The following is a 15,722-nucleotide window of genomic DNA, read 5'->3' as shown; positions in this document are numbered from 1 at the left end:
GCAACGTATTTGTGGTTCACCTAATTTGCAAGACAACCTCCAATCAATATGGTGCTGAACAAAATGGAGGGTTCACATTTTAAGGCATTGCTATCAATGGGAGAAAATAACCATGTGCTGCTCATCTATCCTAGCTTCCTTAATGTACTCAAAAGAAAACAATCTATTCGCTGTTCTTTATCCAGCAACAGACTTGAAAAGAATTTTACAGAAAATCCAGTTTCAAATATAACCCTTTGTTGTTGTTTTGATGGAAACTCATATCCCTCACATTGTACTTTTCTAGTACTTTGAGCATCTGTTTCTTATTAACAAGTAATCTGAAGCTGACAGAGTATATCAACTGTCATCGGTAAATCTGAAGATGTCTTCTAAGCCTCAAGAAATGTGAGGATATTTGCCAGCTGTCACACCTGCCTGTATTCAGCACATGCCACACAGTGCAGAAGTTACAATCTGCGCAACAGATTAAATCCCTATTAAATCATTTTGAGTCCTGATGGTTGCACTGAAGAGACTATGTGAAGGCATTCAATACATTTGCGTAAGGTTCAAACAACACAGTTCTACACATCTTCCATACATGAGCTGCTGTCTGCTATCAGCTTTGTTAGGCAATTCCCATCTCTAACATTTTCATTATCATGGTTCTCCGATAACAACATTATCAAGTGAAATCTTTACACGGTGCTGACAACCCCAATTGTGAGTATAAATTAGGTGCCTGTAAAAGAAACAAAACAAAACAAAACAAAACACCCAGCAACAACTGGTTAACATTCTAAGCGAAGAGTGTCTTTTAAGAAACAGTATACAGTACTAAGCAGGCTTCTACACGGCTGCTTGAAAAGTATACCTACCATCTTGCTAGCACAAGGGATGGTAATGTACAAAGGTTTAGGATGAACCTCAGATTAAAGTTTAGTTCATCTGTGAGTGGTAATCTTGGGCAAATAATTCTTTCCAATGCCATATCCTAATGTGAAATGACAATAGTTACCTCAATCACTAGGCTTACAAGGGTGTGCAATAAAGAAATGGCCTGTCATATCTTGGGCAGATGGTATACATAAATATAATCAAACATGCAAGGGAAGGGGGAAGGATATACTAACACCTCCACTTTTTTGAGATAATAGGGCAAGGTAAACATGCACCTAAATTACCAGATTGAATGCCAGAGAAAGCAATTTTAACTTTCTTAGCTGAGCTCCACAACCAGCAATTTCCTCAACTCTGCTTCCCTGTCCTAGCCTTTGGATGGCCATAAAATGGCTAGGATGCATGTATTATCCCAAGAGCAGCAATTCATTGGCATAATGTAAAACAAAATGACATTTCATGATTTATACTTAATACAGCTCAGTTTTGCATTTCTTATGGCTATTCTGTATTTTAAATAGGCACATTAACTCTTACAGTTTTCAGTTTATTGTTCAGTATAAATATACTACTAGAGATGGGAATTTCCTTAATATATATAGTTGTCAAACTATCTTCTGGCAGCTCTAATACTTTTGATAGCACTTGACTGTCTTATGTTTTATTGCTATGCATCAATTCAGCTCTCATGGGATATCCAACTAAGTCATAATCAGAGGAGAGCTGTTAAAATAAATGCACAAGCAGACCATTTTAATGGCTCTACTCTGAGTATGACTAACACTGGACATTATCCATGCTTTTTAAACCTAAAAATTGAAGGCTGTGAATTTTCAAGGCTGGGAATACTGAATGCATATAATCTGAGTGACTAAATTATGAATTGTTCTGAAAACCATGGTAGCGAATACATTAGAAACTGCAGATGACTGCTCTTTTTATATTAAAGATAAATGCATACACTGACTGAAAAACAAAACACTTTTTTTTAAAACACTTTACACAAAATTTTTAAAACACTTTACATTTTTAAATAAATTCACTTTCTGTATGCTAAAATCTGTTGTATGATCTAAATCACGGAAGCCAAAACCCAACCAGGAATTTAGACACCTATTAGAAAAGAGGTTAACTTAACAGAATTACTTTAATAGCATAAATCTACCTTCACACTAATGGGGACACAGGTGGCGCTGTGGGTTAAACCACTGAGCCTAGGGCTTGCTGATCAGGTCGGGAGTTCGAATCCCTGTGACGGGGTGAGCTCCTGTTGCTCGGTCCCAGCTCCTGCCAACCTAGCAGTTTGAAAGCACATCAAAGTGCAAGCAGATAAATAGGAACTGCTACAGCGGGAAGGTAAACAGCGTTTCCGTGTGCTGCTCTGGTTCGCCAGAAGTGGCTTTGTCATGCTGGCCACATGACCTGGAAGCTATACGCCGGCTCCCTCGGCCAATAATGCGAGATGAGCGCGCAACCCCAGAGTCGGTCACGACTGGACCTAATGGTCCCTTTACCTTTACTTTACCTTCACACTAATAAAGTTTGCTGGAGGCATAGAAGGAAAGTGAAAGTTTAAATCTTTAGGATGATAAACCGATCGCATGGAAGTTCCATAAGTATCTCACAGCTACCGGTAATACCTTGTGGCTATTTCAGTTTTTAAGTCTTAGGCTGAACTCTTTGGCACCCTTAGGATACGCAGGAGAAGGCTGCTAAAAAGGGATGTCTAGAGCAACAGGATGTAGGGGCAGCTGAGAAACCAAAAGGAAGCACTATTTTAAAACCATTCAACATTTTGGTGCACAGTGGGGCAGATATGTCAACTACACAATCCGATAGGTAAGAAATGTGATGGAAAAAATGCAGTATGCTTGAAATCAAAGTAGTATGTTTCCCCTTGTCCATAAGAGTTGAACAATGTGCTTTCCTACTGCATCAGTTCTGCCATCCTCTCAGTCCCTGGATTCTTTAAGAGATATTTGCACTAGATTTACAATTGCTACCATTCTCCTCTCCTACAAAACCATTTCCATAGTGCTAAAAAGGAAACAATCATTTGTTTCAAGTCTTTTATATTTTACCTATTGTCCTAGCAGATTAAGTCCGCATCAATCCACGTGAATCAAGTAACTTTTTAAAAATTGTGCTAATCTCTTTGGCATAAAGACCCTATTATGTGTTTACAAAAGGAACATATATTTTTTTAAAAATCATTTACTCTAAGACATGCATAAGGCACTGTGACTTAAAAGGATAAATTTCCAAAGCAAGTATTACTAAGATGTACCTGTCCATTATTTGTTTATTGCCCATTCTGACATACTTAAAATAAATAAAGTTGTAGAAGCCACCACTATTTCAGCATTGTGTTCGTTAATTCATGGATCAAAACAAGGCAGAAATCTCTACAACTTACATAAAAATATTACCTTGTGTATAGGCAGCATCATCAGATCCCATACTCAGTTTTCGTGCATCACTAATCCTATCGACATGTGCTAAAACAGGGTCAGGAAGGTGTTGGATACCTTCCGTCTCTGCAAAGTGATCTGGAAGGTTTAGAAGATTTGTAGGTTCAAAGGTTGGGGACACCACACCAGGTGAAACCGCAGGGGGTTTATTTGGAGAAACAGTAATTTTAAAAGTGTATTTTGTGTTAGGCTGTGTAACAACCACTCGGGGAGAAGTGGCAGCGGCATTGTTGCCCATTGCTCTGCTCTTGGGAGGGTGGTGGTGAATAAACGCAGGTCCCATGCTTACTTGACCAGACATATTCCTAGACGTTGCAGTAACTCCTGGATTTGTTGATATGAAGAGTGTGGGTTGATTCCGAAGTTGTTCATCTCCTGTAGAAGCATTGGCTGAAATGTAGACCTTAGGCTGACTTCGTGTGGTCATTTCATCAGTATTTGGTGGACTGGCAGCTATGTAAACAGTGGGCTGACTTCTACTTAGAGTCTGACTGTTGAGGGAAGAGGAGTTAGAGGATGAACGGGAGCCAGTTGAACGCAGTTTTGATGAACTGTTTCTTTGTGGTGGTTCAAGTTTGATTTCAATTTGGTTTTTACGAGGTCCTGTAGAGATATTTTGAATATTGTATTGGCTCTGGGTGGAAGAAGATTGTGAGCTACCAGATGAATGAATTGTAGGTGCTTGTGGAGTAGTAGGAGAACTTATGGGCATATAGACATGGGAGGTCTGATGGCCTTGCTGGTTTGGCTGTGTTGATTGTTGCGATGAGGTATGCGACGATGAACTGGTTGTGGGAAGGGTTGTCCAGGGATTTGTATGTGAAGGCTGGTAGTTTTGTTGAGAATGCATAGGATTATACTGAGACGTCCAGCCTGGATTTTGCTGAGTTTGGCGAGCTGTACCACTTGGATTTGTGATATAAGGTCTAATATAGATAGAATTGCCTTGTGGACTATTTATTGGAGGTACACCATGTATGTGCAAAGATGTAGGGGTATTCCGTCCGGGCTGAATATTTGGGGCTAAAGTTACCATAATGGGGTTGAATCTAGGTGTTTGCTGAGCCAAGCCAGGTGTTCCTTTGCTGCCCAAGTGAAATCCAAAATGCTGCCCTGGATTAGAAGTACTAACAGTATTCGATATGCCAAAGAATCCATGTGGAACCTGAACTGGAGCTGTCTGTGGTTCCTGATGAAACAGTTCACTGTTGGACTGGCTGGTTTGAAGGTTCCCATCACTAATGCTATGAGCTAAAGTCCTACTTCCATTCATTCTACTTCCTTCTCTTCCATGGAGAATCACATTCTGAGACTGCAAATCCAAATTAAGGGATGTCATGTGATTTCGCAGACCGGGAATCCCAGAATCATCTGAAAAACCAATGTCTCCTTCACCGTAGAGATATTTTGTGCTCTCTTTAGAGAGAACTGCGCAACAGGCATCCAGGTTATTATTATTCTATAAGAAATTACAAAAATGGGTATCAATAAAAATAATATGGTTTCATTACATTTAATTTAACAACTTAATTAAACGCTGGCTTTCACAAATATTGTGCTGTATGAAAAAGGAATAAAAAAACAGATAAAATGCAATACAAAATTAAAAGTAGGTTCTATTTTGCTGGTTAGGATTAAAAGAGGATTCTGAATCTAAAAATACTTAAGACTGTGAAATGTATCATGTAGGGTGTTTCTTAAACATTTGTTTTAATGCCCAATATCAATATCACTGAAATGATTAATCAGCAAGGAAATCCCAAACAATTGTATGTATTTGAGAGGTATGATTTGATAAGACTTTGCAGCCAACTGTCTTTGCTGAGGAAAGGAAGAGGGAATATCATAGAGAAGGGATAGGGTGGACCTGGCATGAATCAGGAAGACAAATATGTTGTTGGTTATCAAATGAGAAAAGTGCTCCAGGGCATACATCTTCAAAACCCAGTAACTCTTCCTCCAATTCCTTTCAGAATGAAAGGACACTTCCTTGGAGGATAGAAAAATGGACTCAGAGGACATATGCAACAGAGAGAATACTTTGATGTTCAAAAAACCTAGTAGGATGAGATCTGGGTTTGGAATATGTGTTATCCTCAGAGGTCAATCTCCCTTCCCACATTTTTTTCAGTGGCAAAGGAACTACAAAGAGCTTATCCACTGAGCCCAATTACCTCCTCCATTATGTAACTGTTTCTTTTTGGTTTTGTATACCTTACCTAGGCAGATTTTGAAGGTGATCAATGAAAGCAAAATATCCATTTTCTGTGAGGATGTTAGGTTAACAGAGGAAGCAAGATGGCATCATTAAACCTTTGCACTGACTATGTAATATAGTATAGAAAAGATTGTTTAGCAACTGCATGTTACTGGAAGGAAGTAAGTGTGTTGAACACACCTGACTCTGGCCAGCTAATGAATGCTAGTTAGGTTAGAAACAGCCAAGAGGTTTCTGAAACTTAGCTTTTGAGTTTACTCATGGGACCCAGAGCATACACAATGCTGCCTGACTCAGAGTCAGGAAGCTCTGAGCACCTTATAGATCTAATACTTCTCTCCTGCTTGATTGCAAAGGATTGCAGCTTTAGAATTCAAGTAAGCAATTCAGTTTATTATCCTTGTATGTATACAAAAAGAACAAGCTAAACTTTGTATCCTGTACCATACAGACAACTCTGAAGTGCTACAAGACCAAAAGATATATTGCAAACCAATACACTTTATTCCAAAAATGAGTTTGTATAATAACAAACACTAATAACTAGTTTCCATCCAGTCTATCCTATCCTAACCTAACCACCCATCCCCATAGCTGCCAAGTTATCCCTTTTTTACAGGGATTTTCCCTTATGCTGAATAGGCTTCCTCGCGAGAAAAGCAAAAACTTGGCAGCTATGCCCATCCCATCCTTCTATATCTATCCTTCTATCCTACCCATCCAATCTATATTTGTGTATGTACTAGAAGTACTGCAAGTTATGTAGTTAGTGTGCATGATAACCAGCCACTGTGCACATTTCTCCATCAATATGCATACTTCCCAACAGGCCTTGGGGAATGTGCATACCTCCTGCATTTTGTACACTCTCTGGGCAATATGCACATTCTCCATCTGCATACTTAATGTTCAGAATAATGCAATTTGTGGTCCCCTGCATGGCCCACAAAACATTTTCCCACTGATCAGCCAAGCAGAGGAGGAAAAGGTGGCTCCAGATAAAGATTATTTTCCCCTGCTGCAGTACAGCCTCCTTTTCTCCACTCTCAGCAATTCCCCAGTCAGCTGAGCAGCACAGGGGTAGCGAAGGGAGAGGAGTATTCATTCATTCCCTCCTCCTTCTATAATCCTGATGGACATTATCCTCCATGTTGCTCAATTGCAGCATGAGATCAGTCATTATTAGAGTTGCGGAAAGGGAAAGGGAAACAAGCTGAGAAATCAGGGAAAATCAGGATGGGAGAGAAACAGTGTGATGGTCCCACCCACTGCCATTTTTTACCACATCCACTGTGGACAGATTACCTCCAAGGCAATTTGGTTCTGGAAGTAATAAGTAGGTTAGTGGGGAAAGACTTTGTAAGTACTTTTATTTATCGGCACTAAAGTGCCTACATAAACAGAAACAACCTAGCACTGACCTGTAACATGCATCTGGACACAACAACTTCAGGTACCTCAGGAAATTTTTGGCGCAGGTCATATAAAACCTTAAAATTTATTTGTTGGCTTCCTTGGGCCATTCGTATGTTGCCTGGTCAGGACTTTTGTTCAACAGGCAGTTCCAAGCCTTAGTGCAAATGAACAATCATCTCTTCTGCCTCAGCATCCTGTGGAAGACAAGATTTTTTAAAAAAGTCAGCTACAATAAAATAATCACATGCTTTTGAATACAGTTTTCTTAACACATGATTAGTGACATTTTCTTTTAAAACATATTGCTTAATCATCACAGCCTCCAAAGATATCTCTCTTGACTCTATGAAGGGTATAAGCCCATTTTCAGGGTGTGTGCTTTAGGACAAATTTTAATAGGAACTGTTTATGGGCTTAAAGCCTACCAAGAATTGCATACTCACAACAACAGTATAAAGCAGGGGTAGTCATCTGTATCCATCCCCATAAGAGGCTTTTTGTCCTCCCCAAAAAAGCTCAAAACTTTGTAATTTATTTTTTTAATGACTTTTAAAATATATATTTTAAATAAATGCCTGCTGTTAAGGGTCCCATGCTGTACTGTGATGATGCAAGGTTTTCTGTGCCTGCCAAATTTCCCATTAATTCTTTAAGTAAATTAAAAAGCTGACTGATCCTATAGATACCCCACTATGGTACCAAAAGGTTTTGTACCATAAATAAATAAATAGTCCTCTGAAAAAAATGGCCACACCTTTACACTTCAGCTACATCTACCTTGATAAAGGACCCCTGGAGGGTTGACCATGGGTCAACATGGTTCTTCTATAAGCCAGTATAGCCTATACCAGGCACCCCCAAACTTCGGCCCTCCAGATGTTTTGGACTACAATTCCCATCTTCCCCGACCACTGTCCTGTTAGCTAGGGATCATGGGAGTTGTAGGCCAAAACACCTGGAAGGCCGCAGTTTGGGGGTGCCTGGCCTATACATTTAGTTGTGATTTCCAAGATAGTTTTAAAGATCGCTGTCATGGTTACTGCAATTGCAGTAGTCATGTAATAGGCCCAACATGGAGACGTCAATTCATATCCTTGGATCTCCTACTGAGCATTCCAGCAGCACTGCAGTATCTGAGAAGCAAGTGTTTAAGTGCTTCCAAGAGTCCAGTGAATAAGATCAATGTGCATCTAAGTTCAATTTGAAACAAGTCAACACTTCTGGCAATTAATACATTGTGGAACAACTCTGCTGTGAACCAAAAACTCACCACAATGAAGTTTCAGGATAAAATTAAGAAAGCATATCTGCATATTGTTTTACACATTACTCTGTGTGGGGCAGACATACAACTAAAGCACTAAAACTCTGTGTACCACACATTCCGTACCATATATTATCCTCTAATTGACAACAAAATTACTTCCAGCTGTCATATCACTGTTCCAAGCTAGCTACCCCATCCTATACATATGGTTTCTACTGACAATGAATTTTATAGTATTCTTTCTTTACCTAGGAGCAATTTTATTATCCCAAGTAGTTTCTACATATCTTTTCCAATGATCTTAGCAAAGGCTAATTGAATGGCTTACTGGGGAATGGATAGCCTTGAGCAGCACAAATTCAGGACAGACCTCCACATTTAGGAAGACAGAACTTACACCTTCCACTTTAGCAACAACTGAAACAGTTACATTTTTATAGATATGACAATGTATGTTAGACCTGTGACCTATCAATATACAACATAAAATAAATATCAACTAAATGACTAGGCAAGGACTGAGAAAGCACTGTTTTCCTCATCAGAAATTCTGACTTCTTAACTCTAAGAATATAAGCAAGCATTTCCCCTTTAATATATAATAATGCCTTAGGCAAAACTATCTTATTCTACACCCACCAACCCACACCCTGCAAAAGAATTAGAAAAAACTATGTAGACCATTTTGCAATCTTAAAAGACAAAAGCATTAATATTATAGCCATTTCATAATATAATCCAGAATTACCCTATTTCCTTGAAGTAGGTTAGGAACTATCTGATAATCAATAGGGAGGCTTTTAATGTTTAATAGATTATTTTATTGTATTTTTCTGTTGGAAGCCACCCAGAGTGGCTGGGGAAACCCAGCCAGATGGGAGGGGTATAAATTATTATTATTATTATTATTATTATTATTATTATTATTATTATTATTATTATTAATGCCATGCAACATGGAATTACACTTTGCAACTTTTATGCTTTAATTCTAAAATTGTAAAAGAAGTGTAGCTGAACAAAAATGAAGCTCAACCAAACTGAAACAAAAATATTAAAATAAACTGAAATCTAAGGGGGGGAAGGCTTTTAGAAATAAGAAATGTTTTGAGAACTATATAACTTAGTTAAATGGGTCAAACCACGAAAAGGCAGCTGTCACATTCTGTATGGGCTGACTGGACAAATCATAGAGATGAAGACTGAGCAGGGATTAATTAATAGCCAGCAAGCATTTGTAGTCACACTGACTCCTGGCAGCCAAAGAGAAGAGAAAGACACCACCCCTTCCTTAATTTTGCAGGTGCAGAGAATTCAGGAAGAAAATGGTTTTCTCTGCCTTCATGATGGGCTTCTCTAGAAAGTACAGGTAGTGCCACACTGCTTATTATGCAAAAGCCAGTGAAAACGAAGAAGCTACCGTTTACGTCCCCAAGTCCTTGAACTTGGGAGGCGTCTGTGTTGGAGTAGCCAGACCCCCTTCTCCAATCAGAGACAGGATGCCAATGGAAACCCACTGAGTAAGTTTCTAGAGCTGTAAAACTGAGTGATACTTGTCTTGCCAATGGGGAAATAAGTACTTCCACAAATTTCGATGGCACTTAATTGCATCAACTTTCAGTGCCACTGAACTGAGCAATTAATTTTCTCATTATGAGTACCAGGAGTGCATTTCAAAGTTCTAATCTATCCTGGAGGGCAGGTCTGAAGATAGTATTACACATTTCTGTTTGTCGACATGAGAGTTGACTTCTGAGGTCCTGCAGGGGAGCTCATCACAGCCCATTCCCCCTGCCCCCAGCAGCTTTTAAATCTCACTGTAAGTAACCTATGAAATTCTTGTATTTGAAATCAGTGAAAGGCTGGACATGGGCCAACAAACTGAAGCTTAATCCAAACAAGATGAAGGTAGTGGGGACAGCAGACCCTATGACAACCTGTTCTAGAGGGGGGGAGCAGGTACATCATCTGGGAGCATTGAAGTGGTGGCTTTGGTCAAGACAGCTTTTGACCAACTTTACTGATTCTCGTAACAAATTAACATACACAGAGTTTGGGTACAATGGCACATAAATCATTTTTCTGAAGGTATCTTACTAAATTTCTAATTCATGGTGTTTTATATTTTATACCACTTTGATATTCTTTATGATTAGCAGTATACAAATTTGCACAAATCAATAAATGTCCACTTTGCTGTCATTTGATTTTTGTGCTGCTGTTGCAATATTGTCAATTTATGAAATCTGATTACTGTTTCAATATATGTACTGAAAGCTGCTGCGCATATAAACAGGATGCAGATATATCAATAAATGTATAACAAATTGTGTACTGGACACCACTGAGCTAGTGTGGCATGTCTCCAAAGGAAGAAAAGACACGGGGCAAACAACAACTATGCGTGCAGACATAACTTTGCTTTCTCATTTTGCTGCAGTAGGAAGCAGGGGCGTACCCAGGATCAAATCTAGGGGGGGGGGGGCCAAACCATGGTCGTTCAGGGGCGGGGCCAAGGGAGGGGAGGGGCCACGAAGTGGGAACGTGGGCGGGGCTACAGAACCCACCCCCACCTTGAACTCTGGACAGTGAGGAAAACAGCAGCAGCAGCAGCGCCGACAGAAACTGAAAAGCAAAGCGAAGGAGTGCGCCCAGGAAACAACTCAACAGGAAGGGAGCGGCGGCGGCAGCGCTTATCTGGCCAAGGGGCGTGCGCCGTTCGTGCGCTCCGCAAGCTACCAGGCTCCGCTTCGCTCCGATCCCTTCGCCTCCAGCAGCCGCCTCCGTAGCCTCAGGGCTTGCCGTCGCGCTGCTGCGCTCCCTGGCGCTTCTGCCGCTTTGCTCCCTTCGCCTCCAGCAGCCGCCTCCGTGGCCGCTGGGCTTGCCGTCGCGCTGCTGCGCTCCCTCCGGTGTGTGCGTGGGTGGGCACTTCCCGCCCCGCAGCCTTGTTCGAGCCCGCCCCGCCCCTCCTAGTGCGGGGGACGCTTGTTTCCAGCACCGCCCGTCTTTTGAAGCACCACTGCGCTTCTGTGGTTAGGCCCGCTGCTGCCGTGCTCCTGGGGGGGGGCCTTGCTTTCAGCCGCGTCCCCGCCGACCTCGGCGATCTCCTATCGTGCCGCGAAGCGGCGTCACCCCAGAAGCTCTGCCGAGAAGAAGGCGGGGGGGAGAAGCATGGGCGTACCCACCACCCTGCTTCTAGGGAGGGGCAGCTGCCCCCCATGCCCCATGGTGGGTACACCCATGGTAGGAAGCACTGCCAAAAAGAGATCAGCTGAAGAAGCAATTTGTCTTTTCAATACCGAGAACTGCTGCAGTAAATCAAGGTCTGGCCGGGTATGCAGGGTTTTTCCCCTGCATGTACATGCATCAGTGTGCTGATCTTTTTACCATATTCTTATTAATTTTTTATTCCAGATTCTAATGTGCCCAAAACCTGTTCAGATTCTGGTAAATAAATTCACCATCTAAAATTTCATAAATATCTGCATGTTTTTCACAAAGCACTCAAGAAGCTCACTTTTTCTAAATGCTAGGCAGTTGAGCAGATAGCAATCGACTGGCTTCATGCTGAATGAACCATTAGCGAAGACATGCATAGTGTAAGCATGGTGTTAAGTATGTTCTATGTTTGCATGCGACTATATTCATCATTCCCTTATTTAATGACCCTGTTCAGGAGAACTTGCAGCATAGCTTAGCTCAGGCAGTCTACAATTGTCATTTGCTGCACAATTCTATTCCTTGACTGAAGACGCATTTGGGTAGCTGAAAAGCGCACTTCAAGATTCTGCATGTCATACTGGTCTATTTCAATTAAGCATCCCAAACATATACAAAACTGCACAATCTGACCACATACCTTGCCCTGCCGCCACCTCTTAAGGACATGCAGCAACCTGTTCCATGTGTGTAGATTAAGCCCTGAGCCAGAAGTGACCATTCAGTCCGGCAGTACCAACTACCAAAAAAAAAGAAAGAAAAAAGTTTATTCACTCCAAAACTAGCCTGTCCCTATCAACATGTGTGTGCACTAATGACTTTTATCTGAAGTGGGGGGAAATGTTCATTCCACTCACCATCCAATCAAGGACTTTCTTATTGGCAAAGGCACATTAATGTTCCCAGCATACATACAACAGGAAGGATACACCTGAGGGCAATGTAACCTTGGCATCAGTACTTTCAGAACCAGAAGGCTTAAATTGTTTTTCCTCTGTGTTTTTAACAGTCCTTATTTTATCTGTAAGCTACAATGAGGTAGGGTACAACAACAACAACAACAACAACAACAACAACAACAACAACAACGTTTCTAAAGAGCTAATGGGTATGTGCCGTTTGGTACCTTAACAACAACAACAACAACAACAACAACGTTTCTAAAGAGCTAATGGGTATGTGCCGTTTGGTACCTTAAATCTAGGTTACGGTCACCACAACAGAATGTTTATTCGCCAGGGGGTTGGACTAGATGATCTTCAGGGTGCCTTCAGGGTGCCTTCCAAGGCTACAATTCTATGATATCAACTACATTGCTTGACTGTATCTTGCTGTTGTAACAATTCACTTGTCCCAGTATGCAAGGAGGAAAAACACACACAGTGGGAATGGAACTGGTATAACTACGGACTAAGGCAGAGGTTTTTAAACTGTGGTCACCAACTTGGCGCCCAGAAATCTTCATAGTGAAGTAGCAAAACGTACCAGGCTAATTTCTAACAATGGCTTGCTAAGCTAATGTGTGTGCCCCTTATTCCCTGCTTTGTTTATCAGTTTTTTGAATAATCTTTCAGTTAGGAAATAGTATTGAAAGGGATGGGGAAGAAGGAAAAATCTGCATGTTAAGAAGAGAGGAATGATGGACAGCTACAGTGGTACCTCTACTTCGAATAACTCTACTTACGAATGTTTCTACTTACGAACAGAGCTCTGTCCGCCATCTTGGATGCTGTTTAGATAGGATTTTTTTCTACTTATGAATTTTTAGATAGGGTTGTTTCGACATACGAATTTTTTCTCCCAATGCATTCCTATGGGATTCGACTTACAATTTTTTTTGACTTACGAATGTGCGTTCGGAATGCATTAAATTCATTAGTAGAGGTACCACTGTAATGTCTTTTTTCTGCATTTGCTGGTATGAATCCTAATATTAACTTTCTTAACCTGCCACTTTTTGAGAAAGAAGTTTGAAAATACAGCCAACTAATTAAATGACAAATTAGAAATAAAACTGTATGAACAATTTGTATTTGTTCACTTGGCGTATATTATACAACTTTTTACAGTGCTCAACTATTTCTAGGCCTCAAATTGCAAACACTGCTGCTTGAAGTAGCCTCCAGAAGTTGGTGGAAAATATGAGAATGAATATCTATTGTCCGAGGGGGAGGGCGCACCGAGGGCGGCAGTCCCGGGAGAAGCCCGCCATGCGCCTTAGGAATAAAGCGGCTACCTTTTTACATCTGCCCGCCCAGACGGGACTCTTCCCAGGCTTTTGGTGCCTTCTCGACCGGGGGGGGGGGGGATGAGCCCAGGCAGCTGCCAACCGCGGCCGGCTCCAGCCCCAGTCCCGGTCGGGCTGTCGTTAGCCGCAGCCCCGGCCCCATCGCTTCCTGAGGGGTGCGGAGCCAGGCTGCCCAACGCCGGCGCCATCCTCTCTTCGGTCGCCGGCGCCGCCAGGCCCAGAGGAGGCGGCGAAGGGCGGCAGAGGGTTTCTGCACTCCTTCTGCGACTCCCTGCACAGCTGCTCAGCCGTGCTGCCGCTCCTGCCGCCGGAGCTGGGCTGGCCCGATCCACCGCTTGAGGAGGAGTTTGCCGCGGCCGCCTGCCCGCCGCCGCAGCCGCCCTGATGGCCCCCTCCGCTGCCTCCCCCCTCCGCCTCCCCCCATCGCCGCCGCTCAGCCACACTGCCGCTCCTGCCGCCGGAGCTGGGCTGGCCTGATCCGCCGCTTGAGGAGGAATTGGCCTGGGCCGCCTGCCCGCTGCCGCCACTGCCGCCGCCGCCTCCCCCCTCCAGCAGAACTCTCTGTTCTTAAATTTAGCCACAGTGAACTTTAGCTGAAATAATGCAATTGATTTTAGTCCTTCCACCCCAGAAGTATGCCACCTGTAATTGTATGGAGTTATTTTCCTATTTTCTAAAGCTGAATGACATTGGCCTTGATCACATATCACTGAGTAAGCTGGAGCTAGGTCTGCATGCATGATCCAGTCCACCAAGCCTTCCAGATTGACCTGTCAGCCCCAAACCTAATTTACTAGGATTGTTCTTGGGGGGAGGGCACCAAAACATGGAGAGTCAAGCAAAGACTGTGGTGGTGTGGTTATCCTTCCTAAGTGCTAGCCAGCCCCCAATTCAATTAACCACCAGTAAATTTGGGGCAAAACTAAACAAACAAATCAAAGCCCCTCAACCAGACAGTGTTCTATCCCACCCTGTGGTAACAGCCCTACTAACTCCTGTGTGGATCCAGAAATGGCTACATATTACACAGAATCCTCCATAGCCACTGTCCCCGAATGTGCTCCAAGCATGACTGGTGAGAGGGAGAATGATAATGGACTTGCAAAGACATGTGGATGCCACCTTGGAGGAAGGTTTTTGCTTTTTTAAGGACTTCCTGCCTTTTCAGGGTTGCTGCTGGGGAAGGTTGGTGCTGCTTCTTGCTAGACGTGGCCATCTCTGGTTTGCAGAAGAACAAAAGCAAAAAGGATGCTTTCTGTCTGCTTACTATTTGGGGTGATGTTTTTGTTGATTACAATCATTCTTTTAATAATATTGTGTGGCATTGTTTTATTTTAAATATTATTTTGTGTTGATTAAAATCATTATTTTAAATTTAAATATTGTATTGTTTTCCTGTTTTTTGTGCACCAAATGCAATATGTTCAATGTGCATAGGATTTCGGCTCTCCCCCACCCCCCAAAAATATAGTCCGGCCCAGCACAGGGTCTGAGGGCAGTGGACCGGCCCCCGGCTGAAAAAGTTTGGGGACCCCTGGTCTAGCCTTTCACCTAAATCTGGAATGAATGGGGAACTTCCTTGTAGCCGGGCTCTTCTTAGAGGTGCTCCAAAGAACCTCAAATACAGTGGTACCTCGGTTTAAGAAATGTCCGGTTTAAGAACAATTCAGTTTACAAACTCCGCAAAACCAGAAATAAGTGTCCTGGTTTGAGAACTTTACCTCGGTCTAAGAACGGAACCCGAATGGTGGAAGGGCACCAGCGGTGGGAGGCCTCATTACGGAAAGCATGCCTCAGTTTAAAAACAGTTTTGGTTTAAGAACAGACTTCCGGAATGGATTAAGTTCATAAACCGAGGTACCACTGTACAGCATAACTCAGACAAATTGCACCACTCCTTCTGAACCAGGAGGTGGCAGAGTAGTGAGAATAGAGGGAGGAAGGACCATGGTCAATGTCAACAGTACGGACACCTAATCGCATCCCTATTGTCCACAAATC

General features: G+C 42.3%; 1 protein-coding gene across 7 annotated transcripts in view; it reads right to left on the bottom strand.

Annotated features, from left to right (window-relative positions):
* Positions 1–15,722, bottom strand: part of TAB2 (TGF-beta activated kinase 1 (MAP3K7) binding protein 2) — a 52,748-nt gene that overhangs the window by 13,851 nt on the left and 23,175 nt on the right. For 6 of the 7 annotated variants that reach the window (XM_060272739.1, XM_035108784.2, XM_035108782.2 and 3 more), the window contains 3 exons: positions 12,114–12,212; positions 6,993–7,181; positions 3,312–4,812 (listed from right to left, as the gene is read on the bottom strand). In XM_060272739.1, coding sequence (XP_060128722.1) covers positions 3,312–4,812; positions 6,993–7,094 — 1,603 coding nt within the window. In that variant the 5' untranslated portion in view covers positions 7,095–7,181; positions 12,114–12,212. The remainder of the gene's footprint in view (positions 1–3,311; positions 4,813–6,992; positions 7,182–12,113; positions 12,213–15,722) is intronic. The other variant, XM_035108786.2, reaches the window with a different exon arrangement.

This window comes from Zootoca vivipara, chromosome 3 (genome assembly GCF_963506605.1).
Source record: "Zootoca vivipara chromosome 3, rZooViv1.1, whole genome shotgun sequence".
Taxonomy (NCBI): domain Eukaryota; kingdom Metazoa; phylum Chordata; class Lepidosauria; order Squamata; family Lacertidae; genus Zootoca; species Zootoca vivipara.
This window is presented reverse-complemented; position numbering and strand designations above follow the sequence as displayed.